The sequence below is a fragment of the Tachypleus tridentatus genome, chromosome 1 (assembly GCF_004210375.1).
Source record: "Tachypleus tridentatus isolate NWPU-2018 chromosome 1, ASM421037v1, whole genome shotgun sequence".
Lineage (NCBI taxonomy): Eukaryota > Metazoa > Arthropoda > Merostomata > Xiphosura > Limulidae > Tachypleus > Tachypleus tridentatus.
The window spans coordinates 182,365,390-182,391,527 of NC_134825.1; the positions used below are offsets into that span (position 1 = coordinate 182,365,390).

The 26,138-nt window shown below is 33.9% G+C and overlaps 1 protein-coding gene across 1 annotated transcript in view; it reads right to left on the bottom strand.

Annotated features, from left to right (window-relative positions):
* The window catches only part of LOC143233826 (uncharacterized), a 44,237-nt gene extending 18,309 nt beyond the window's left edge, over positions 1-25,928 (bottom strand). Inside the window, exons 1-12 of the mRNA XM_076470553.1 lie at positions 25,919-25,928; positions 25,350-25,530; positions 22,755-22,831; positions 19,747-19,845; positions 14,161-14,349; positions 10,237-10,346; positions 8,035-8,152; positions 6,446-6,647; positions 6,036-6,184; positions 4,251-4,415; positions 1,626-1,717; positions 81-189 (exon numbers count right to left, since the gene is read on the bottom strand). Of these exons, the coding sequence (XP_076326668.1) occupies positions 81-189; positions 1,626-1,717; positions 4,251-4,415; positions 6,036-6,184; positions 6,446-6,647; positions 8,035-8,152; positions 10,237-10,346; positions 14,161-14,349; positions 19,747-19,845; positions 22,755-22,831; positions 25,350-25,530; positions 25,919-25,928 (1,501 nt within the window). The remainder of the gene's footprint in view (positions 1-80; positions 190-1,625; positions 1,718-4,250; positions 4,416-6,035; positions 6,185-6,445; positions 6,648-8,034; positions 8,153-10,236; positions 10,347-14,160; positions 14,350-19,746; positions 19,846-22,754; positions 22,832-25,349; positions 25,531-25,918) is intronic.
* Between the last annotated feature and the right edge of the window lie 210 nt (positions 25,929-26,138).

Sequence of the window (26,138 nt, forward strand, 5' to 3'; positions counted from 1 at the left end):
TTAGGTGTTAAACATTAAACAGTTAGTGTAACATTCACCGTGTTTAACAATCTTCATTAAACAGTTAGTGCAACATTCACCTTGTTTAACAATCTTCATGCCCACAGTGAAGGTATCTTTATCCCGGGAACAAGTTTCACCAGCTTCCTTGATGTAGGCCTCGTTTCCGTTCCTCACTACTTTCCCAACCTGTAATTCACGTGAGAATAGGCTTAACATGTGAGTTCGTTCAAAATTCCTTGCATTGAAAAGCTTGAATATTTGTGATCGAAAACATAAAAGTTTATTTAAATGTTATTATACAGTAAATTGAAGAAAACTAAACTGTTTACTAAAAACGTCAATCATGTGTATGTGATAGGTGTAGAAGTCGAACTAAATTAGGTGTCCAAAGGTTGATTATACTTTGTTTTATTGCAATTAAGCAAAAGCTACACAATGGGCTGTCTGTGCTCTGCCCACCAGGGGTATCGAAACCCGGTTTCTCGTGGTGTGAGTCCGTAGACGCTGGTGGTGTTGATTATACTGAACGAAGTGAAGGAAATCTCTGATTCTGGTTGAAATTTAATACATTTTCCTGAGGGTATTTTTCATTCGGAGAGACATCGAATTGTTTGAAATGGTTTATAGAATGGTTACTGATATTCTATCTGTGATAGAAGGGTTGTTATATTAAGATCCTTAAAATTGTTTTCTCTTGAAAAAAGAAGAGTTGGGGGTGATCTGATTGAAGTGTTAAGATTACAAAAAAAATTAATAATGTTGATGCATCAACACTTCTTATACTCAACACCGAAAATTATTGAACGAGGGGACAGAAGTACAGATTTGGCAAACTAGAAGCCGTCTTCAACTAAGTTTTACTTTTGAAATAAGGTGGTTGGCCTATGGAATGGGTTATCTTCTGATGTTGTGGAGGCAGTAAGATTGAGTGAGTTTAAAAGAAAACTTGATAGATATATGAATAAGGGTTAACTCTTAAATTGTTTTTATTTAATAGTTTTAGTTTGTCTTATAGAATGGGACAACTTAAATGGACTAATAGGTCTTTTGTTGTCCCTACACATTACGTTATGTTGATTTTGATGCACTCTTACTTAACAGATTGGAGGCACACCACACCCGCTTACTACACCAGTTTGAGCTGCATTTATTCTAAACACAAATCTAGGACACATGAGAAAGGGGCACATAATTCTTTTTCTGTCAGACACAGTTAAATTAATATTATAAAATAACAAAACCTCGGTCATTTTTTTTTTTTTTTTGCCAAGAGCACACAACCAAAATTCTGGAAATTTATTCTGTTAGGGTGTAGAAAGGTTAATATTTTTCGTGTCTCTTTTAAACAAATTATAAGAATAGTACACGTTTTCATTAGTTTGTTGTTTTTCTTCCATAGTACGATACTGAGTCACGCATAAACGTAATTTAAAAACTGTGAACTCTCAAACTTGTTTGTGAGTTTATTTGTTTTTTTTTGCAATGGTTTTGAATTTGTTAAAATAGTATTCCATTTTTATATAACTTCAAATAGCAGAAAATACGAAAACAAATCTAAGTATTTTGATAATTTTCGAGCTATAAATGTGAAGACTACTTTGTGTGGTTTCTATTTTACTTACGAAACACTGGCGTCCTCGAATGTCTTCACGTTGTGTGTAGGTAAAGAGGGCGCCACTTTCTTCCCAGTTTCCAATGCATCGATACACGCGTTCTGGTAAATGAATGAAAATTATGAAAACCTAAACAAGGTATTACTCTCTTATCGATTAACAGTAGCATAATTTAATAAACACAAAAAAATTAAATTATTGTGATACCAGGAAATTGTAAAACAAAACAATTACAACAAACAAATTACGTTTCAAAACTATTTAAAGAACATAACGCACAAAGACGTCTTTATTGTAATATTCATAATAAATAACACACTTCCTGGAAGTTAATTTGAAATATGGCATGCGTGCATGTGTCGTAGCTCCCTTCTGATACAGCGATAAATCTACGGTTTACAACGCTAAAATCAGGGTTCGATTCCCCTCGGTGGGATCAGCAGATAGCCCGATGTGACTTTGCTGTAAGAAAACACACACACACACAGACATGCGCCGTAATAAACCTTAAAATTAGAAGATGAAACGTTCTGTTCGGAGCACGTTGATTAGAGTCACGACCGAGACAATTCACCAACGTATGTTATAGTTTCACATCTGTTATCCACGCGTGTATTACATTAGCAATTCTTGCGCAGAGATTCGAATCGTCAACTCGTAGGTTAAAGATACTTCCGTTGGTAACTTTCTTTCTGGGTAAAAACGACTCGTTGCGTGCAAGTGATTAGTTTCCACAGTTATTATCTACCAAACAATACCCCGGCTCTGTGTAAGGCACATCGGTATTTCGTTCACGTCCTCTCTATTACTGTTTTATAATAAATATTAACCGTCATTAAAAAAGGCCTCGCCGACAGTAACGAGTTTAACTGGATCTCAGCATATCGGTCAATACATTGGCTTATTGTATTTTTTAAATTCCAGAATCCAACGAGCCAAAGTTTGGTATATTTTATATTGAGAAAGTTTTACTTTTCAGTGCATTATTTCATCTAATAAAACTTTTATATGTAAAACAATAAAACAGTGCGTAATAACCTTCATTTTATCAGTATGTTTTCTTCTCATTTACAACAGTTTTTCAAGGATAAATTCCGTCAAAGCAAACCTGACATCAAGATTACGTGTAACAATATCTACAAGTAAGAAATGATATCGCTTGTATTACTTGTGCCGTATCCACTCTCAAAACAAAAATGTGAAATGAAAATTTCAGTCACTAAAGTAATGAGGCTTTTTCTTTTCAAACTCTGTTCAAAATATCTCGTTTCAATTTTTTATAGTAATTAAAATAGAAACGAGAACCTTTAATTTCTCCTTTTCTGTCCTAATTACTGTTGCATCCAATAACTGATAGGCCTACAGACGAACTAAGAGTGTCGGTGTGATTACAATAATTGATAGGCCCACAGACGAACTAAGAGTGTCGGTGTGATTACAATAATTGATAGGCCCACAGACGAACTAAGAGTGTCGGTGTGATTACAATAATTGATAGGCCCACAGACGAACTAAGAGTGTCGGTGTGATTACAATAATTGATAGGCCCACAGACGAACTAAGAGTGTCGGTGTGATTACAATAATTGATAGGCCCACAGACGAACTAAGAGTGTCGGTGTGATTACAATAATTGATAGGCCCACAGACGAACTAAGAGTGTCGGTGTGATTACAATAATTGATAGGCCTACAGATGAATTAAAAGTGTCGGTGTGATTACAATAATTGACAGGCCTACAGATGAACTAAGAGTGTCGGTGTGATTACAATAATTGATAGGCCCACAGACGAACTAAGAGTGTCGGTGTGATTACAATAATTGATAGGCCCACAGACGAACTAAGAGTGTCGGTGTGATTACAATAATTGATAGGCCTACAGATGAATTAAAAGTGTCGGTGTGATTACAATAATTGACAGGCCTACAGATGAACTAAGAGTGTCGGTGTGAATACAATAATTGATAGGCCTACAGATGAATTAAGAGTGTCATGTGATTACAATAATTGACAGGTCTACAGACGACCTAAGAGTGTCGGTGTGATTACAGACACTCAGTGGCGATAGTACAGCTCTCAGAAAATATAAAAGTTCCAGACAGGTGATACTCATCTCAAGGTTGAAGTAAGAGATTTAAAGTGACTGATGAATATTCATGTTATCTAAGTTGCTGTGATGAAAATTAGGAAATCAATGGCAGCTGTAAATATAACTAGAAAAACACAATAAATCTTATATTTAAACCACATGTAATATAATTTATTTACTTATGAAAAGAAAATTCTGTGTGAAAACAAAGATGAATGCAGAACAAAATGCAACCATTGATATCTTCTGTATTCGGTGCCGACGAGGCGTTTCCAACAATACCTAGATTCTTTAAGCTGAATGATATACAAGGTACACAGTAGTAATTGAGATGCTATGTATAGTATCAACTTACATAAACACCAACAGTTATGGTGTTAACTAGATTAAGTTACTGAAGTGTAATTTCTCATCAGTTTTATTTATATATCACAGTTAGGGTTAGAATTTTGAACCCAATATTTGTTATTTATTTAAAAAGTATAGTTTATTAATTTTGAGTTTTGTTTGGAGACATAGCCGACCAGTAAGATATCGAATCTAACCTTCATAAACATGCGATTTGTTGGAGCAGTTAATGACAGAGTAGAACATGACGTCTGGGTTGTTACAGTCCGAAGCTATCTTGGCACACAATCCCGTGGTGTCGGGAACCACGCCCGTGAAGTCTCCGGTGATGGGACAAGAGGTGGCCTCTTTCACGGCAATTTCTGTAGACGGTAAGAACAGATTTGACACAAGACTAACAGCAAGTATGAAGATAGAAATAATTTGTTATAGAGGGACACCTGTCGGCAACCAATAGAACCTTTAAGAAGAAAAACAAAAACAAATACAAGCGTGACCTGCGGTTTGTATCTACACTATGGTTTATGGATTAAAAACACAATATTTATAATTAATAGGAAAGTGACAGTCCAAACATAGGGACGTCCTTTAAACAAACACAAACGTATAGGCTGATGTTCGACTATCTATACGCTGAGAAAAAACCCTGGAATTTAGGAGTTCTGTGGACCAGGCCACGCCTGGTGGATTGTATCTCAGTGCAGTAAAATCACTATGAACGCTTGATAAGAGTAACAGTAAAGTCCCACTATTTGATTAGAGCAGTGGTTTTCAAAATGTATTTCACATACTGGTTCACCAACATGCAAGCAACTAACACAATGCTACGAGAGAACAAGAGAGTTGCGATAGAACTAGTAGGCGGGCGGTCCGCGGGGTATTTTGCCCACCTGATGTGGGTCATCGACGAAAAATAGATAAAAACCACTGGAGAAGTTCAAGAGAGGTCAGAGTTTACTGTTGACTAACTGCCTCTTCTCTAGTCTATTAGTTCAAAGTTAAACACAGATAACAAACACATTTATTAACCAATAAAACATTAAATTTCTCAACAATACTATACAATAAGTATAGGCAGTGACGTCTTTTAATGTTCGTCGAAAAATATATAATAAGCAAATTTAACTTCTGTGTCTATTTATATTAGGGTTTATGGTGTATGAATCTAATGTGTTTTACGACAGCTGTTTTGCTTTAGTACAAAGCTTTTATAACTCTACGGATTTACAACCCTGAAATTAAGGGTTAGATTCCACGCAGTGAACACAGAAGATAGCTTTGGTTTCCCGAGACAAATTATCTGTGTCTGGAAGATTAACAGGTGGAATTGTTGTAGGGATTCTGGAGAAAAAAAGAAAAAAAATCCAGATGTAAAACTTAGAGGAATATTTCATTCATAATAACTTTGATAGTCGCCCTAAAAATGATGGGCAAATACACCGAATTTAGTTCTATTATTCACCACACCTGTTGTCATAAAACATTAATATGAACTTTGCGATCTTTCTGGTACTAATAAAAATATGTTGAAAACAGAAGTAATAATAATTGAAATTTTAAAAATAATTACTTGTTCGTAAACGAATATTTTTGACTATTTGTGTAAACAAAGCCGTCCCTGAGTTTCAATTGATAAACTAAATAGTTAATCAACAGTACCCCCCGCCAACCTTTGAGATACCGACTAGTGAGGTTTGATTGTTACTTTTATAACAATCCTAAAAACAACTCCTAAAAACAAAATCTTTTTCCGGCAGTGGGTTGTGTACCATGAACCTTCCTATATACATCCTGAGAACGTTAAACCATTAGACCACACCTGGTCGCTGATAAGTAATAAACAGTAACCGCTATAACTAATGCTTACATCTGTTTTGTTTATTTAATCTATCAAATTTATTTCCGTTCGTAAGTTAACGGTCTGACTGATGTGTTACAGGAAAGTTCACAAATTTACAGATATTTATGTTTTAGATCCTTACTTCCTTGTGTAACCCATTCCTTGGACTCAAACTGTTGATTCCTGCAAAGATTATCCGAGAAGTGGGAACTGGGAGTTGATCCAAACATGATCTCCAGGATATTGTGACTTCGCCTTTCGAGCCAAACACAGTTGTAGAAAGATTCTCCGCTTTAACAGAAAACACAACATGTAACATTTGGTTTGTTACGGTGTTATAATATGTAGAAAACACACAACATGTAACATTTAGTGTGAGAGGATGTTATAATATATAGAAAACACATAACATGTAACATTTGGTGTGTTACGATGTTATAGTATGTAAGAAGATGAAACTTGTTAGTAATATATTATCACCGTAGCATTTGATCTTCCATCGCATAAGCTTATCTGAAACTTGGTAGGATACGTAACAGTTTCGTTACTCACCACTGAGAGACAGTGGACACGAAGAACCGGTCGTTGGGTGTTTTGTTTTCCTTCTGTATGCAGGTCGCGGTGATTGTCTGAAAATTGACAAAATCTCTAAAAGTAAACCTTCTACCGTCTACAAGGATATGTTCCCACTGTCCTTGACTCCAGTCAGGAAACTTGCAGTGAGGCCGAACTAATAGAGCTTTAGACTCAGGAACTGAGAAAGAAGAGAGATAAACATTAAAGTGGGCTTCATCAAGCACACACGAAGGCATGTTTAATACAGTCATTAAAGTGGCCTTCATCAGGGACACATGAAGGCATGTTTAACACAGTGGCCTTCATCAGAAACACATGAAGGCATGTTTAATACAGTCATATGGGTAGTTAAAACTACCCATTACTTCAAATACGTATTCTCACTAAAACTTTTCTGTCGACAAATTACCTGTACCATTTTCAATTAGTGTTATTTAACTGTCTCATCAAAATAATTTAATATTCCTGTTATTAAAACTATCCAACCGAACTACCCCTAAAGTTTTCTGTATGTTGTCGCTGAAACGTCTTTACGAAGTCTATATATTTCATCAGCGATATGCTTATAAGCCTTTATATAATTAAGATCCTAAGTGTTTTCACAGTGAATTAAATTTAAATTGCATGCATGTTATGTTCCAAGACCTAAAAATAGTGTGTTTTCACATATACAGGTCTGAGAAAGAGAATACTATATTAAAATAATTTTGAACAAGCACCTCGGTAAGGCACGTGGAAATTACAGGCGATATGAATTTGTCGTCGATAGGCGTGTATCAAAACCACAATTTGATATTGTTAGACCATTTTGAGGTACTGCGATGTCTCCCAAAATACTGATTGTTTTAGAGAGTAAAACAGCATACAACATAACTAAGTATGATTTTTGTATGGAAACAAGACCAAACAGATAAGGCATGATTCTTGTCACACGGGTCAAACATTTTGCAAATTAAAACGTGTTCGTGGTAGTTCTCACGGAGAGACTCTGCTCAAGTCTCCGGATACATAACCGACGGATGTCAGTAATGATATTCTACAACTGCCATTGTCGTACACTAGATGGATTATGGAAAACATACAAAAAGGAGTTGCATACTTCAGACATGATATCCTTATGACGTAAGTTTATGTAATGTGGTTATTACCACGATTTTGATAGAGCGTAACTGGACATGAACTATAACAAAGTGCTGAGACTCCAAAACTATTTTAATACCACACAGTCAATCCTCTGTGTTTCTGGTCTTCGTATACGAACATTTAAGTAGGATTTAAAATCCTCGTTTAAGGACCTAGGTTTGAGAAAACTGTATTGGTGTATATAGTACAGTTGAGAACGATACTCATTATGTTTCACTATGTAATTTTCAAACTGTAACATGTTTTATCAGGCGGTATACAGCCCAGTTCTGAGCACGATACGGACCACCTGTGTTACAACAACCAACGATCGGTTTAATTATTATCTATACGATAATCCCCTGTCCCATGTCACAAAACATCAAATAATATACATTTGAAAAATGAAATATTTGTTAACATGTTAAAGATTTCTGACTTACTTGGAGAAAGCAGCAGAGACTCGTAACCTTCTGACGAACTGCGAAGTCTGGTAGAACAGGTAGAGTCAGCAGATAAAGAGATAAAGACCACCCCTGTTTCCTCGTCTTTCTTGTACAACTGTTCGTGAAATAAGTGGAAGTTATAATTTAACTCTGGTCTTTACCTGAAGATAATTATATTCTATTTAACTGACTGAATAACTTGCTGGTATATCTTTATTTACTGCAGTGAACAATCAGGTGAAAAGTTTAAGCGCCGTTATAAACGTGAAATCTGAGACTGTGTTGGTTATTGTGCCTCTTCTCTCACACACACAGAGAACAGAGGGTGTATTAACACTTCAATTTGTTCAATATTAAAAAAGGTGGTTTTGAGCCTATGTTTTAGAGACAACTTTAAGACAGGATTTCTTTTGTTAACTGATATGTTTTTAAAGTGAAACACAACATCCTCAAGTCTTTATGCTATCTAGTACTAAGGTCTACCTGCTGGAAATAAACACAGTATATATCAATAAACATTCTCAGCATCATTAATTAAACATCTCTCAACCTTTTATGGTTCTGCTATCAGTGTTTTATGTTTAACTTTCAGTTGACGTATGAATTATTTCATCTGTGATTCGGTTAGAAGGTTGAAGCATCATTGTAGTCAGCAGTGGGATGAGTAGACAGGAATACTACGAAAACAGCTACAGGCATAATGTTATTCATGGCTTGCTACACAAAATCTACCAAGGTGGTTCTAAATAGTTCCTGAATACCTCTGTGTGTCATTTGGAGAATTCCATGTTTCTTGTTCTTGACTATTAAGTTAATGATACACTAATGGATTTCAGTAAACATGCCACTTTAAATCACTTTTTGCAGCTCTAAGGACAGTGTGGGGAATATTTCATTTTTGAGTAATAAAAATGTCCAATAAAGTTTGATTAACATTAAGAAACAAAACGAATTAGATAGTTCATTATTTTTAAATGTCCCCCAGTGAGAGTCCTGCTAATAAATTAAGCTATTGTTTTAAGATTTTCAAAATACGATGACTTATTAGTGCGGATATTAGCATGTTGTTAAGGTAAACCAACATTTCAAAGTTATGTATCACTTAACAAACTGTTCTTGCATATGCACACTTAGTAATGTTGTAATCATGTGATAAATGATAGACTTGTTAGAGCAGTATTATTACATCTGTTATTAATAAACATACTTTCATATAGCATTTGAATGTTCTATATATTAAATAAAGTTGTTTCTTGTCACCGATAAGGAGAAATACCTAGAACTCACCCAAACGTACATTCTGGAAACTGCTGACGCTTACACACCTAACCAGACACTACGTAATCAGCGGTGTGTGACGCTGCCGAAAACGAAATACCACATTCTGAGGTTGTCTAATACTTTATACATTACTAATGGAAAGTGTTGCTTCAGTTGAGTCAGTATGTTATATCGCAATATGAATTTAGAATAACGATCTACAGAAACGTTTAAATTCAACGCTCTAGTCCAGTGGTTCTTAACCCTTTTCATCGTCTTACCCCTTGAGACTCTCCAGGGTATTACCATGACCCCAATAATAATTTTTGTAATGGTGCACTTTGCATAAAGGTAAAATAAAACAAAACTATATAAAGATCCTAATTTATTGAAAATGTTACAAATAAATGACCTTTAGAAATGCTACAAGTGCTAAACAAATACAAAATCCATTGAATTACTGAACATCATACAAAACCCACTTATTCACTCAGTGTGAGGGTTGATATAATATATAGAGAGAAAATATACTAAATACGATGGAAACTTTGATATTTAAATTTTAAGTTTGATGTATTAATATTATATAGTTAAAAATTTAGGCAATTCAAAACGTTGTAATATATGAAAATTTTTACTCAAAATTAGACAGGTGGTTGCGCAACAAGCATCTCGACGCAGTTCAACTGCTGCACTTCAGCGTGTTTCTCATTGGACGCAGTTCAACTGCTGCACTTCAGCGTGTTTCTCATTGGACGCAGTTCAACTGCTGCACTTCAGCGTGTTTCTCATTGGTGGGTAGTTACAGACACTTGTCACGAAAACTACAAACTGCTCCGTGATTTCCCCAATAATTCTCAAACCATCCGTGACCCCCAGGGGTCACGATCCCCAGGTTAAGAACCACTGCAGTCTAGCCTAAAGACGTATGTGGCTTACCCCACAACGGTACTTGGGTCTCCCCTCTGGTTCTGGCCGTAGATCCATCAGAGCAAGATGGCGATCTTCGTTAGGCCCTTCCCAGTCCCCTAAACACAAAAACTGGACGTCTAAAAGAAAAAAAAACAACAACAAAATGTTGTTACATTAATAACAATGCTTTAAATTAGAAGTTAGTTCTAGCTCAGAAGCTAGTCCTAGTTCAGGTACACAATAACCTATAATATATAGACGTATCATCTTATTTTATACTTTCCAATAGTATTTAGTCCTAACTCAGGTACATAAGAACCTATAATATATAAACGCATCATCTTACTTTATGCCTTCCATTGTTATAGTTAATTATGACAAGTAGAAAGGTCTCAAACTGATAACTTTCGATAATAACATTTTTATTATTAATACAAACGTAAAATAATTCGGATAGTAAAATTTGTATGGTTAGCACAGACTTATGGAGCTCCCAATAAATTCGAAAAATATCATTTGTTATTGTCAACGAAAATATCGAACTCACAACAAGTTCCAAGATAACAATTGTATTGTTATTACAAAGTTAGGGAACTCACGAGTTTCAAAAGTAAAGTCTGTTAAACTTGTGTTTTGAATAGAAACGTTTATGGAAGTCATTTTCCTCAGTTTTACTTTAGGATTGTTTGTTTTTGAATTTCCAGTAAAGTTACACGAGGGTTATCTGTGCTAGCTGTGTAAGACTAGAGGGAGGGCAGCTAGTCATATCCACCCACCACCACCTCATGGGCTACTCTTTTTACCAACGAAAACTGGGATTGACCTCACGTTCTAACGCCCCCATAGTTGACAGGGCGAGCATGTTTGGAGCGACAGGGATTCGAACCCGAGACCCTCAGATTAGGAGTCGAACGCCTTAACACACCTGGCCATGCTGGGCCACCACTTTAGGAACAACTTTAATCTTACTCTTCAAGTATCCAAATTTTTAAAACAAATTACCTATTGTGATATCCTTTCATTGTTACGTTTAAAAGTAATAACCTATTGCTACATGTTATCATTGTTACGTTTAAAGTTGATAACCTATTGTGACATCCTTTCATTGTTACATTTAAAGGCAATAACTATTGCTACATGTTATCATTGTTACGTTTAAAGTTGATAACCTATTGTTACATGTTATCATTGTTACATTTAAAGGTGATAACCTATTGTTACATGTTATCATTGTTACGTTTAAAGTTCACAACCTATTGTTACATGTTATCATTGTTACGTTTAAAGTTGATAACCTATTGTGACATCCTTTCATTGTTACATTTAAAGGTAATAACCTATTGTTACATGTTATAATTGTTACGTTTAAAGTTGATAACCTATTGTGACATCCTTTCATTGTTACATTTAAAGGTAATAACCTATTGTAAGATCCTTTCATTGTTACATTTAAAAATAATAACCTATTGTTACATGTTATCATTGTTACGTTTAAAGTTCATAACCTATTGTTACATGTTATCATTGTTACGTTTAAAGTTGATAACCTATTGTGACATCCTTTCATTGTTACATTTAAAGGTAATAACCTATTGTTACATGTTATCATTGTTACGTTTAAAGTTGATAACCTATTGTTACATGTTATCATTGTTACATTTAAAAGTAATAACATATTGTGACATCCTCTCATTGTTACATTTAAAGGTAATAACCTATTGTTACATATTATCATTGTTACGTTTAAAGTTGATAACCTATTGTTACATGTTATCATTGTTACATTTAAAGGTAATAACCTATTGTGACATCCTTTCATTGTTACATTTAAAGGTAATAACCTATTGCTACATGTTATCATTGTTACGTTTAAAGTTAATAACCTATTGTGACATCCTTTCATTGTTACATTTAAAGGTAATAACCTATTGTTACATATTATCATTGTTACGTTTAAAGTTGATAACCTATTGTGACATCCTTTCATTGTTACATTTAAAGGTAATAACCTATTGTAACATTCTTTCATTGTTACATTTAAAAATAATAACCTATTGTTACATGTTATCATTGTTACGTTTAAAGTTCACAACCTATTGTTACATGTTATCATTGTTACATTTAAAGGAAATAACCTATTGTGACATCCTTTCATTGTTACATTTAAAGGTAATAACCTATTGCTACATGTTATCATTGTTACATTTAAAGGAAATAACCTATTGTGACATCCTTTCATTGTTACATTTAAAGGTAATAACCTATTGTTACATGTTATCATTGTTGCGTTTAAAGTTGATAACCTATTGTTGCATGTTATCATTGTTACGTTTAAAGTTGATAACCTATTGTTGCATGTTATCATTGTTACGTTTGAAGTTGATAACCTATTCCTACATGTTATCATAGTTACGTTTAAAGTTGATAACCTATTGTTACATGTTATCAATGTTACGTTTAAAGGTAATAACCTATTCCTACATGTTATCATTGTTATGTTTAAAAGTAACAACCTATTGCTACATGTTATCATAGTTACGTTTAAAGTTGATAACCTATTGTTACATGTTATCATTGTTACGTTTAAAGGTAACAACCTATTGCTACATGTTATCATTGTTATGTTTAAAGGTGATAACCTATTGTTATATATGTTATCATTGTTATGTGTAAAGGTAATAACCTATTGATACGTGTTATAATTGTTATGTTTAAAGGTAATAACCTATTGATACGTGTTATGATTGTTATGTTTAAAGGTAATAACCTATTGATACGTGTTATTATTGTTATGTTTAAAGGGAATAACCTGTTGATACGTGTTATGATTGTCATGTTTAAAGGTAATAACCTATTGATACGTGTTATGATTGTTATGTTTAAAGGTAATAACTTAGTGATACGTGTTATGATTGTTATGTTTAAAGGTAATAACCTATTGATACGTGTTATCATTGTTATATTTCAGTAACTATTATCAATCCTTAGCTTAACTAAACTTAGTGTTTACAATTTGTTCTTAAAAGTAGCGCCCTTAGTGGTACAGCGGTAAGTCTATTGACGTATATCGTTAAAAACTAGGCTTCGATACTCGTAGTGGCTACAGCACAGATAACCCAATGTGTAACTTTGTAAGCAGTAACAGGCAAACAAACTCAGTAATAATTATTTTATATTATTCAACCAATAAATACATTTAGGCTTACTAGTACTAATTTTTACATTTAGGCTCACTACTACTAATTTTTACATTTAGGCTTACTACTACTAATTCTTACATTTAAGTTTACTACTACTAATTCTTACATCTAAGCTTACTACTACTAATTCTTACATTTAGGCTTACTACTAATAATTCTTACATTTAGGTTTACTACTAATAATTCTTACATTTAAGTTTACTACTACTAATTCTTACATTTAAGCTTACTACTACTAATTCTTATATTTAGGCTTACTACTAATAATTCTTACATTTAGGTTTACTACTACTAATTCTTACATTTAGGCTTACTACTACTATTTCTTACATTTAGGCTTACTACTACTATTTCTTACATTTAGGCTTACTACTATTAATTCTTATATTTAGGCTTACAACTACTAATTCTTACATTTAAGTTTACTACTAATAATTCTTACATTTAGGTTTACTACTACTAATTCTTACATTTAAGTTTACTACTACTATTTTTTACATTTAGGTTTACTCCTACTAATTCTTACATTTAGGCTTACTACTACTATTTCTTACATTTAGGCTTACTACTACTATTTCTTACATTTAGGCTTACTATTACTAATTCTTTATAATATAAAAATCATATTCATGTCTGGGAAGTTGCACTGTCGAAATCGGATGCCCAGACTGTTACCATGGGGACAGTTGCTACTACTATTTCTTACATTTAGGCTTACTACTACTAATTCTTTATAATATAAAAATCATACTCATGTCTGGGAAGTTGCACTGTCGAAATCGGATGCCCAGACTGTTACCATGGGGACAGTTGCTAATCTCTGAGAAAAGATGAGGACATTGAAACTTTCCATTCTTCGCTGTGTAGGTGAAGTGATACCTACCGTTGATGGGACAAAAAATATTCTGAATCGTGGACACAGTCTTAAGATCTTGTTTCTCTAAAAGTATTAAAATACACATTCAAATAGACTTATAACATTTGTCATAAAATAGATTGTAGTCAATCAAATACCCTTCTTCAGGGATAATTTGCTGTTTCATTACTCAATACCGTACATAGTAAAAACTAGATCCAATTGTATCAATGAGGACAAATACCCAATTCAAAGATAAATAATATTATGTTTATTGATAGGTTATGTCACTGTTACAACTCTATTAAAACAATTCTTTCACAAGTACATAAACGAAACGATAACAGGTTAATAGAACTGATAAAACATCTGAACTTAGAGAACTCATAAAAACATTATGAGTGTCTTTCGATGGACAAACGATAAGTTTACGGACTCACAACGCTAAAAACTGAAGTTCGATTCCTCGCAGTAGACATAACAGATAGTCCAATGTCGCTTTGCTCTAAAACAAACAACTAAGCCTAACATTTCATATCAGTACTAAAACTATATCAATCCGGCATGAAAATGAATAGGGAATATTATATGACAGAAAATTAAAACTTAACCTTATCGAAACATTAGTTTAATGCTCAGTGTTGACGAAATTTCGGGCGTAATCCCATTAATATCACACGCGATTCAAATAACTTGAAAGTCTCCCGTTTTGTTCAAAATCTACATACTATGTCAAGAGACAATCTAATCGTCATAAGTTTAAATATAATTACGAAAATTCTAAAAAAACAAACAAACTACAAACGAAATTAAATGAAACTAACATTAGCGCCATACGAAATAGTGAGAGAAAATTATAAGTTAATATGTAACAGAAAGATATAATTATAAACTAATATATAATCGTGAGAAATACTTATAAATTAATGTCTAAACTTGAAATCGTCTAACGCTGTCCTTAAGAGCCGTGTGTGGCCTACTGGTAAGCCATGTCAAAGTATGAATCTGAAGATAAAACAAGGGTTTTCCCCAATATTGTCGTTCTCTGATACACACAACAAAACTTTTCCCCAATATTGTCGTTCTCTGATACACACAACAAAACTTTTCCCTAATATTGTCGTTTTCTGATACACACAACAAAACTTTTCCCCAATATTGTTGTTCTCTGATACACACAACAAAACTTTTCCCCAATATTGTCGTTCTCTGATACACACAACAAAACTTTTCCCAAATATTGTCGTTCCCTGATACACACAACAAAACTTTCCCCAATATTGTCGTTCTCTGATACACACAACAAAACTTTTCCCCAATATTGTCGTTCTCTGATACACACAACAAAAGTTTCACCAGATATTTTGTTTTCTGCTGCTCGTGACAAAATGTTCCCTAAAACATTACATTGCTATGTTTGATTGGTACAGTTAACAAAAACTCTCTTTTGACGTTTAATAGGTAAGTCGGTGATAGGAGAGAGAATTGTAGGGTTTGTTATGTGATAACGAATTCCAGAAATACAGTAAACGTGTTTAGACTGCACAGAATGTTTGGGTTTAATTTGAACTGATCAGAAGTAGAATAATTTGATGAATGTGAACAGAATCTTTAATTTCCACAAAACGAATTTTCATACAAAGTCCACAAACAGGATATTTTATAACACTAGGTAACACTGTAGTATTTAACTAGTCTCTTATGGCATGTTGACATTCACGTGCAGTGATTTACCTGTGTTAACCACGTGCACACCCTGGAGGAATGCGAAGAGTCTGTGTTTGTTGAAAGTATGTCACTTGCCACTACCTACGGACCATGGTAATATCGGTATGCATTGATTGACACCTAACAATCTACTTTCGGAAACCATGATACGACATCAGTATTCTTGTTTTAATTACACTCACCAGTTAAAAAAACCACACACACACAAATTATTGTTCCAACGGTAACGCTTGAGGACATTCTGTACAAAACTAGGCGCTACACAGAACGAGAAACTATTGTAATGTCGCCCCAGCACTGGCTGAATCAACTTAGCCAGCTAGTAGTTTGGTTAAGAATTACTAGGTTAAACTATACTAATCTTGAGATTGTCGGGGGCCAACAACACCCCCTTCCGCGAGCTTTTTTTACCAACGAGAAGTGGGACTCAACAGAATGTTCATACTGCATGCTCGGCGGCGGGATTTGATCTCGCGAACAAAACAGTTATTAGTTAGAGTTGAGGATTATCTTAGTGTAATCTCTACAAGTAGTGTACTTGAAAGATGCGATAAATATTAAATATTTGTTAAATAATTTAATTTCAGAATTCTTGTGAATGTCTATTTTATTTCCCAGTTTGATTTGTAGACAGTTGTCCATAACTCCATGATTGCTTGTTAAGTGGAGTGTTTCTACCACTTGTTGTCGCTGAGGTAGTGGTGTAGTGTTATTGATTACAGTTTCCTTGAGTGACCTCAAGAGAGTCCAAATTGCCTGGTGCGATAGACATTATTTCAACAAAGGGGAACTGTAAAGTTGACTAACGTTTACCACAGGTGGAACTGTAGAGTTGACTAACGTTTACCACAGGTGGAACTGTAAAGTTGACTAACGTTTACCACAGGTGGAACTGTAAAGTTGACTAACGTTTACCACAGGTGGAACTGTAAAGTTGACTAACGTTTACCACAGGTGGAACTGTAAAGTTGACTAACGTTTACCACAGGTGGAACTGTAAAGTTGACTAACGTTTACCACAGGTGGAACTGTAAAGTTGACTAACGTTTACCACAGGTGGAACTGTAAAGTTGACTAACGTTTACCACAGGTGGAACTGTAGAGTTGACTAACGTTTACCACAGGTGGAACTGTAGAGTTGACTAACGTTTACCACAGGTGGAACTGTAAAGTTGACTAACGTTTACCACAGGTGGAACTGTAAAGTTGACTAACGTTTACCACAGGTGCGTAATGAAGTAGCGCATAATATACGTTTACCACAGGTGCGTAATGAAGTAGCGCATATAACCCTCGTGTACCTTTGAGCGAAATTCAAAAATAAACAAAAACAAACAAACATAATGAAATAAAATATATAAATGTGTCACTAAAGGAAGTTTTGGACGTGATCCATTGATCGGTCTTTATGACCACTTACCGCAGAAATGTTATCTGCACTCTGGTGTCATTGGTCAGCTTTAATAACAAATAATCCAACCAGTCGTTCAGACAAAAGTAACACAAGCGTTGGCTTGTTGACTAATTGTCTTCCCTCTATGTTATCAGAGACGGCTTTAAACAGATAGCCCTTGAAAGAAACAGACAAATAAATACACTTGCTTTGAAAAGAGTCGTGCTCTGGCACTACGTGTTGCTTCTTCTACCAAGTGTATTGTTTCTTTGTTTACAGAGGGGTCTTAACACCCATATCTAGTGATGCTGAGTCATGAGTAATAACAAGTTGCAAAATATTTCTCGTGAGATAAATTACGTGTGTATTAATATCCGTTACCTTCATCAGAAACACAAGTTGAGCGTGGCACGTGAAACATTAATTTCATTTAAAACAAACTAATATCAGTTTAAGCTGTAGTGAATTATAACATGACAATAGTAAATAATGACGTAAAAACAGTTCAGTCAGAATAAGATTAATTCTAAATAACGAAGTGAACCACAAATGAATATTTTCATCACAGACTCCACGTCTGGTAAACTCCTGGGAACCAGGAAACAATGAGAACAATGGAATGTTTAGCTACCAACAATGATTTTCATGAGAATCACATAAAGGACAAGTGCCAGTGATTTAAATACAAACTAGTGGAATATTGTTTGTGTGGTTGTGTTCTATAAGATCCAGACATTATTAGTTAATGATGTTTGTGTGTAGAATATTTATTGGGGTTTATAATAGGTTACAGATTATGTGTTGAAATGAGAAAGTTAAATCCGTGTGCAGCCTACTTTCATGGGTAATTCATGACATTTAGGGAAAGAAACACAAACAAACAAAATACACCAGAACCGGATATGTTTTACAAAATACACCAGAACCGGATATGTTTTACAAAATACACCAGAACCGGATATGTTTTACAAAATATACCAGAATCGGATATGTTTTACAAAATACACCAGAACCGGATATGTTTTGTCGTCTGCTAATCTGTGACTATTTTTGTTTTATTTTCCGACTTGAAGTTCAATAGAGCAATGGAAATATAGAGTTAAGGAACTTGTGGTACATGGATCTCAACTTGTGAGATATGGAGTTAGGGAACTTGTGACATATGGAGTTAAAGAACTTGTGGTACATGGATCTCAACTTGTGAGATATGGAGTTAGGGAACTTGTGACATATGGAGTTAGGGAACTTGTGACATATGGAGTTAAAGAACTTGTGGTACATGGATCTCAACTTGTGAGATATGGAGTTAGGGAACTTGAGAGATATGGAGTTAGGGAACTTGTGAAATATGGAGTTAGGGAACTTGTGAAACATGGAGCTCAAACTTGTGGAATATGGAGTTATTCCATAAGAATATGGAGTTCAAACTTGTGAAATATACAGTTCAAAGTTGTGAAATATGGAGTTCAAACTTTTCGAATATGGTATTCAAACTCATTCTGTTTTCAGGGGTTTCAAGTTATCCGAAACGTTGCCAGTCACTGTATTACACTCAAATTTATTGTCAGGAGTTTCATGTCATGCGAAACGTTGTTAGTCACTGTATTACACTCAAATTTATTGTCAGGAGTTTCATGTCATGCGAAACGTTGCCAGTCACTGTATTACACTTATTAACTCCTGTTGACATCAATATATTTTCAGAACTACAAAAAATACCAGTTTACCACAGGATTGTTTTAATCTTTGTTTACCATCCTCGCTTCCATGAACATCTGAGTGTTGGTACAGCCCAGGGCGTAAAAACAAAAAAGAAAAACCTTACAAAAATTAGCCTCCACAAATAAAGATGCAGAGAGAAATTTGTTCAGAAATCCACTCGAATCTTTCTGAAACGTTTTAACTAAACAAAGTTAAAATCACTTGGGAAGTTGGAAAGAAAACCCAAAAAAGCCTCCAGTTTCCTGGATTTATTTTCCGTTTCTCGACTGGTAGATGAAAAGTCTAGATATTATTAGAGAATAAACCATCAAGATGAGTGATTCTTAAAACATGTTTCACAAGCGTTAAATATCATGATTTTCTTGAGAGTCAAGAAAACATGCACACCACGTTTATTATTGACATCAGGTAACTCCCACATCGTTTTAACTGATTGTATAGTTTCTAAGCTTCATACATTAAAACAGAATGGTTCCAAACACTTGTAACAAGTAACATTAATTAATATATGGATTACATTATTTCCTTGCCAAGCGAATATATAATAACATACTGGTATAACAGTAAGCCTAACTTACTGGAATTAACCTAAGACTGTATTAATACATCAAAGTTTGTTTATACCTAGGTATACTTACTGTATAAAATTATTTCTTTAAACCGTTTCTCAAACATAGCTTTGTCATCGGGACACGTGGCACGTGCTGCCTTTTCATTGGTGTAACATCTACCGAGTCCTATTATCGTAAAACAACAACAATCGTTGCTTCATTTAATATGTTTTGTTCATAAACATAAAGAAACAAATGGTATTATACTTCATTATAAACCAATACAGTTTGTTAATACACACATACAAACCAATACGTTTTATCCTATACGCATATAAACTTGAACGTTTTGTTCCTTCGACCATATAAACCAATACGTTTTGTTCCTTCAGATATAGAAACTAATATGTTGTTTCTATGCACCGAGCCGACCAGTTTAGTCCAGAACCTAGCAATCCAGTCTCTAACTGACTGACCTTGTTACTACTAAGGCAGGTAAGTTGCTAATTGGGCAGCCTAGTCCCAAGTTGACCTGTCCGGCATGGCCAGGTGCTTAAGGCACTCGACTCGTAATCTGAAGGTCGCGGGTTCGAATCCCCTTCACACCAAACATACTCGCCTTCTCAGCCGTTAGGGCGTTATAATGTTACGATCAATCCCATTGTTTGTTAGTAAAAAAGTAGCCCAAGAGTTAGCGGTGAGCGGTGATGACTAGCTGCCTTCCCTCTAGTTTTACAATGTTAAATTAGGGACAGCTAGAACAGATAGTTTTCGAGTCGTTTTGCGCGAAAATAAAAATATACCCGAGATAATCAGTCTAGTTTCTAACCCAGTAACCTAGTCCCTAGCTGATCAGTCTAGTTTCTAACCTAGAAACTTAGTCCCTAGCTGACCAGTCAAACTTCTAGCCTAGTAATTTAGTCCCTAGCTGACCAGTCAAACTTCTAGCCTAGTAACTTAGTCCCTAGCTGACCAGTCAAACTTCTAGCCTAGTAACTTAGTCCCTAGCTGACCAGTCTAATTTCCAGCCTAGCAACGTAGTCCCTAGCTGATCAGTCAAACTTCTAGCCTAGTAACTTAGTCCCTAGCTGACCAGTCAAACTTCTAGCCTAGTAACTTAGTCCCTAGCTGACCAGTCAAACTTCTAGCCTAGTAACCTAGTCCCTAGCTGATCAGTCAAACTTCTAGCCTAGTAACTTAGTACCTAGCTGACCAGTCTAATTTCCAGCTTAGCAGCGTAGTCCCTAGCTGATCAGTCAAACTTCTAGCCTGGTAACTTAGTCCCTAGCTGACCAGTCTAATTTCCAGCCTAGCAACTTAGTTCCTAGTTAATTAGTCTGGTTTCTAACCTAGCAACCCAGTATCTAGCTGACCAGTATATCACTAGAATTAATCAAACAAACAAAACAGTAATAGAACTTAGATATGACTAGAAATAAGCAAACAAACAAACCAGTAATAGAACTTAGATATGACTAGAAATAAGCAAACAAACAAACCAGTAATAGAACTTAGATATGATGAGAAATAATCAAACAAACAAACAAACCAATAATAAAAGTTAGATATGACTAGAAATAATCGAACAAACAAAACAGTAATAAAACTTAGTTATGACTAGAAATAATCAAACAAACCAGTAATAGAACTTAGATATGACGAGAAATAATCAAACAAACAAACCAATAATAAAACTTAGATATGACTAGAAATAATCAAACAAACCAGTAATAGAACTTAGATATGACTAGAAATAAGCAAACAAACAAACCAGTAATAGAACTTAGATATGACTAGAAATAATCAAACAAACAAAACAGTAATAAAACTTAGATATGATTAGAAATAATCAAACAAACCAGTAATAGAACTTAGATATGACGAGAAATAATCAAACAAACAAACCAATAATAAAAGTTAGATATGACTAGAAATAATCGAACAAACAAAACAGTAATAAAACTTAGTTATGACTAGAAATAATCAAACAAACAAACAAACCAATAATAAAAGTTAGATATGACTAGAAATAATCAAACAAACCAGTAATAGAACTTAGATATGACGAGAAATAAGCAAACAAACAAACCAGTACTAGAACTTAGATATGACTAGAAATAATCAAACAAACAAAACAGTAATAGAACTTAGATATGACTAGAAATAAGCAAACAAACAAACCAGTAATAGAACTTAGATATGACTAGAAATAATCAAACAAACAAACCAGTAATAGAACTTAGATATGACTAGAAATAATCAAACAAACAAAACAGTAATAGAACTTAGATATGACTAGAAATAATCAAACAAACAAAACAGTAATAGAACTTAGATATGACTAGAAATAAGCAAACAAACAAACCAGTAATAGAACTTAGATATGACTAGAAATAATCAAACAAACAAAACAGTAATAGAACTTAGATATGATGAGAAATAATCAAACAAACCAAACAGTAATAGAACTTAGATATGACTAGAAATAAGCAAACAAACAAACCAGTAATAGAACTTAGATATGACTAGAAATAATCAAACAAACAAAACAGTAATAGAACTTAGATATGACGAGAAATAAGCAAACAAACAAACCAGTAATAGAACTTAGATATGACTAGAAATAATCAAACAAACAAAACAGTAATAGAACTTAGATATGATGAGAAACAATCAAACAAACAAAACAGTAATAGAACTTAGATATGATGAGAAATAATCAAACAAACAAAAAAGTAAGAGAACTTAGATATGACTAGAAATAATCAAACAAACAAAACAGTAATAGAACTTAGATATGACTAGAAATAATCAGTCAAACAAAACAGTAATAAAACTTAGATATGACTAGAAATCAAAAACAAAACAGGAATAGAACTTAGATATGACTAGAAATAATCAAACAAACAAAACAGTAATATAACATAGATATCACTTGAAATAATGAAACAATGAAAGTAATGCACTGAAATATCTATAATTATAAAATTGTCACTTACTAATAATTTGTGGATCTACTGAACGAGAATTGATGTCTGACGAGGATCTAAGTAATTCTTATCCGTAATGCATGGATTCATATAACAATAACTTACCTTCAGTGTGGATTTGAATGACATTTGGTGTCTTGAGAGTCAGATGAAAACATCGTAGACAATCTTGAGTTCCAGCGCTAAAGGAACATGAGATATCTTAAAACATCTCATTTGTTAAAACACAAACATAACCAAACTGATACCATGAAAATGTGATTCAAGGTATAGATAGACGTTCCTACTAGTGTTGGCTATGGGTAGTTTCACGATACGTGATGAAGTGTGGCTCAAGTTTACTTGAAAGTTTAATAAGCAATATAAAAACATGAATTACAATAATGTTTGATGTGTTTTAGTGAATGTTGGATTACTGAGGTAGTTCTTTTAGTTTCTCTGTTACTGTCAGTTATTCAGTCAGTTCAGTTTTAAGGTTGTTTTTGTGACTTAGTATAAGAGACACCTGAGAGTGTCTGAGAATGGCTGAGAGTGTCTGAGAATGGCTGGAACGGATGTTTACACTTTCACTGATAAAGAGAAAACAACCGCCCGGGGTCATCTTCAGGTTAACATGACAAGTACGCGTTTATACTCACGTACCTAAGACATGTGTCCTGCAAAGGTCACTTGCAATCTCTCTCTTTCTTAACCTGAAGATGACCTAGGAAGGTGGAAACATTATATATGTAAAAACGTCTGGTTTGGGTTCAGAAAATATTTATGTAGAGGAGCGAACAATGTTTCGACCTTCTTCGGTTGTCGTCAGGTTCACAAAAAAGAAAGAGGTAAGTGACCAAGAGCTGACCACATGTTTGATGGGGGTTGTGTAACTAAGTGTAAGAATGTAGAGGGCGTGCTTAGATGTTTGATTATATTTATTAATATAGGTATAAAGGTGTTCCTTTGTATTTTTAGTGGATTTCTCGTCATTAAGAAGGACATGAGAGTGTCGTAATCACTAGCGAAGTTAACAAATATGTCAAACGTTTTGTTTTAACGTCTGTCAATTGTAAACAAACTTGAAGAAACAAGACACTTTCGTGATGACAAGAAACTCACTTGAAATAAAAACGTATCTCAGAGACCGTTAGAAAAATTAACACTTTTATTGATAAGAAGTGAACAACGTAGAGACCGTTAGAAAAATTAACACTTTTATTGATAAGAAGTGAACAACGTAGAGACCGTTAGAAAAATTAGCACTTTTATTGATAAGAAGTGAACAACGTAGAGACCGTTAGAAAAATTAACACTTTTATTGATAAGAAGTGAACAACGTAGAGACCGTTAGAAAAATTAACACTTTTATTGATAAGAAGTGAACAACGTAGAGACCGTTAGAAAAATCTCAAAGTAAACTGATTATTAAATAAACCAATAAAAAGTCCCACTTAGTGATAACGATTGTTAGATAAATTTCAGATCATATACTGGCTTAAACAACGCTGAATGACAGACTACAAATTAGGGCCATAGGTTAACACAACTATTCAACTTCCTTGATAGCTTCGCTCATGCGTTCGGTTATTCTCAGATTAATAATACTTTTATCAAACGTATACTAAAAAAGTTAGTGGATTGGAACAGTTTAGCAACTGGTTCATTTAATCAATATCTACTACAGCGTAATTCGCTCAAGTAGCGGCCTAAACGTTCTACTGATCAAGCCACGTCCACCACGTTTTATAATACAAGAACTGACTGCTTTACATTTTATTAGCTTCATTAATCTTGCATAGTTATACTTGGATGAAAACCGTATGAGTAGGGTAATTATTTTAAAACTTTACGTTAGTTTTGCAGTACTGTTAGTGGTTTAATAATAACGCTGTTAGTGATGTAAGTGAATAATCAACCCCGTTAAGCCTTGTTTAATCACAACTTTACAGCACAAGTTCCAGAATAGCTGAATTGAGAGCAAATAAAAAACAACAATAACTTATACAAACATAAAGAACAAAAACAAGTTCCATTATTAATCACCTGTCTTTTACAATGACGTTACAACAATAACTTATACAAATATAAAGAACAAAAACAAGTTCCATTATTAATCACCTGTCTTTTACAATGACGTTACAACAATAACTTATACAAATATAAAGAACAAAAACAAGTTCCATTATTAATCACCTGTCTTTTACAATGACGTTACAACAATAACTTATACAAACATAACGAACAAAAACAAGTTCCATTATTAATCACCTGTCTTTTACAATGACGTTACAACAATAACTTATACAAATATAACGAACAAAAACAAGTTCCATTATTAATCACCTGTCTTTTACAATTACGTTACAACAATAACTTATACAAATATAAAGAACAAAAACAAGTTCCATTATTACTCACCTGTCTTTTACAATGACGTTACAACAATAACTTATACAAACATAACGAACAAAAACAAGTTCCATTATTAATCACCTGTCTTTTACAATTACGTTACAACAATAACTTATACAAATATAAAGAACAAAAACAAGTTCCATTATTACTCACTTGTCTTTTACAATGACGTTACAACAATAACTTATACAAACATAAAGAACAAAAACAAGTTCTATTATTAATCACCTGTCTTTTACAATGACGTTACAACAATAACTTATACAAACATAAAGAACAAAAACAAGCTCCATTATTAATCACCTGTCTTTTACAATGACGTTGTTTCCTATCCTAAAATGGCAGCGACCCCATGGAGGAATTGCGTCAACTTCAATTGTTAGTTCTGAGTACGTAACGATACTGTCTCCATAAGCTGTGGAACCTTGTGTCTGGACGAGAAATATTCCTTGAACTTCGAAAGGAAAATAACAGTCAGGAGACACTGGAGAAGAGAAAACTGTTCAGTACTAGAAAAGTAAGACAGTAAAAAACAGTACAAATATTTATTTAAAAGCCAAGCTCGGAGCATAGGTTAAAAATATCTTTACGAAATAGAATGAAAAATAAATTTACAGATAGTTTTTATTATTTTAAAAATATTTTGTCATCATAAACACTTAGTGTTGTGGTTTCGTCTTACAACACAACACCAGAATAATTACTGTTCAGAATAATATCCTGAAATATACTTCTCACAATAAGTCACCTGTAAGTTTACACACATAAAACGATAAAATCCAGGACTCGAATCCTAATAGATAGTTCTTGTTATCTAAATGATGGGTTGTGACAGTAATACTTGTTATGCAGATGATGTGTTATGACAGTACTTAACGTCATCCAGACGATACGTAATGAAAGTAATTCTTGTTATCTAAATGATGGGTTGTGACAGTAATACTTGTTATGCAGATGATGTGTTATGACAGTACTTAACGTCATCCAGACGATACGTAATGAAAGTAATTCTTGTTTTCTAAATGATGGGTTGTGACAGTAATACTTGTTATGCAGATGATGTGTTATGACAGTACTTAACGTCATCCAGAC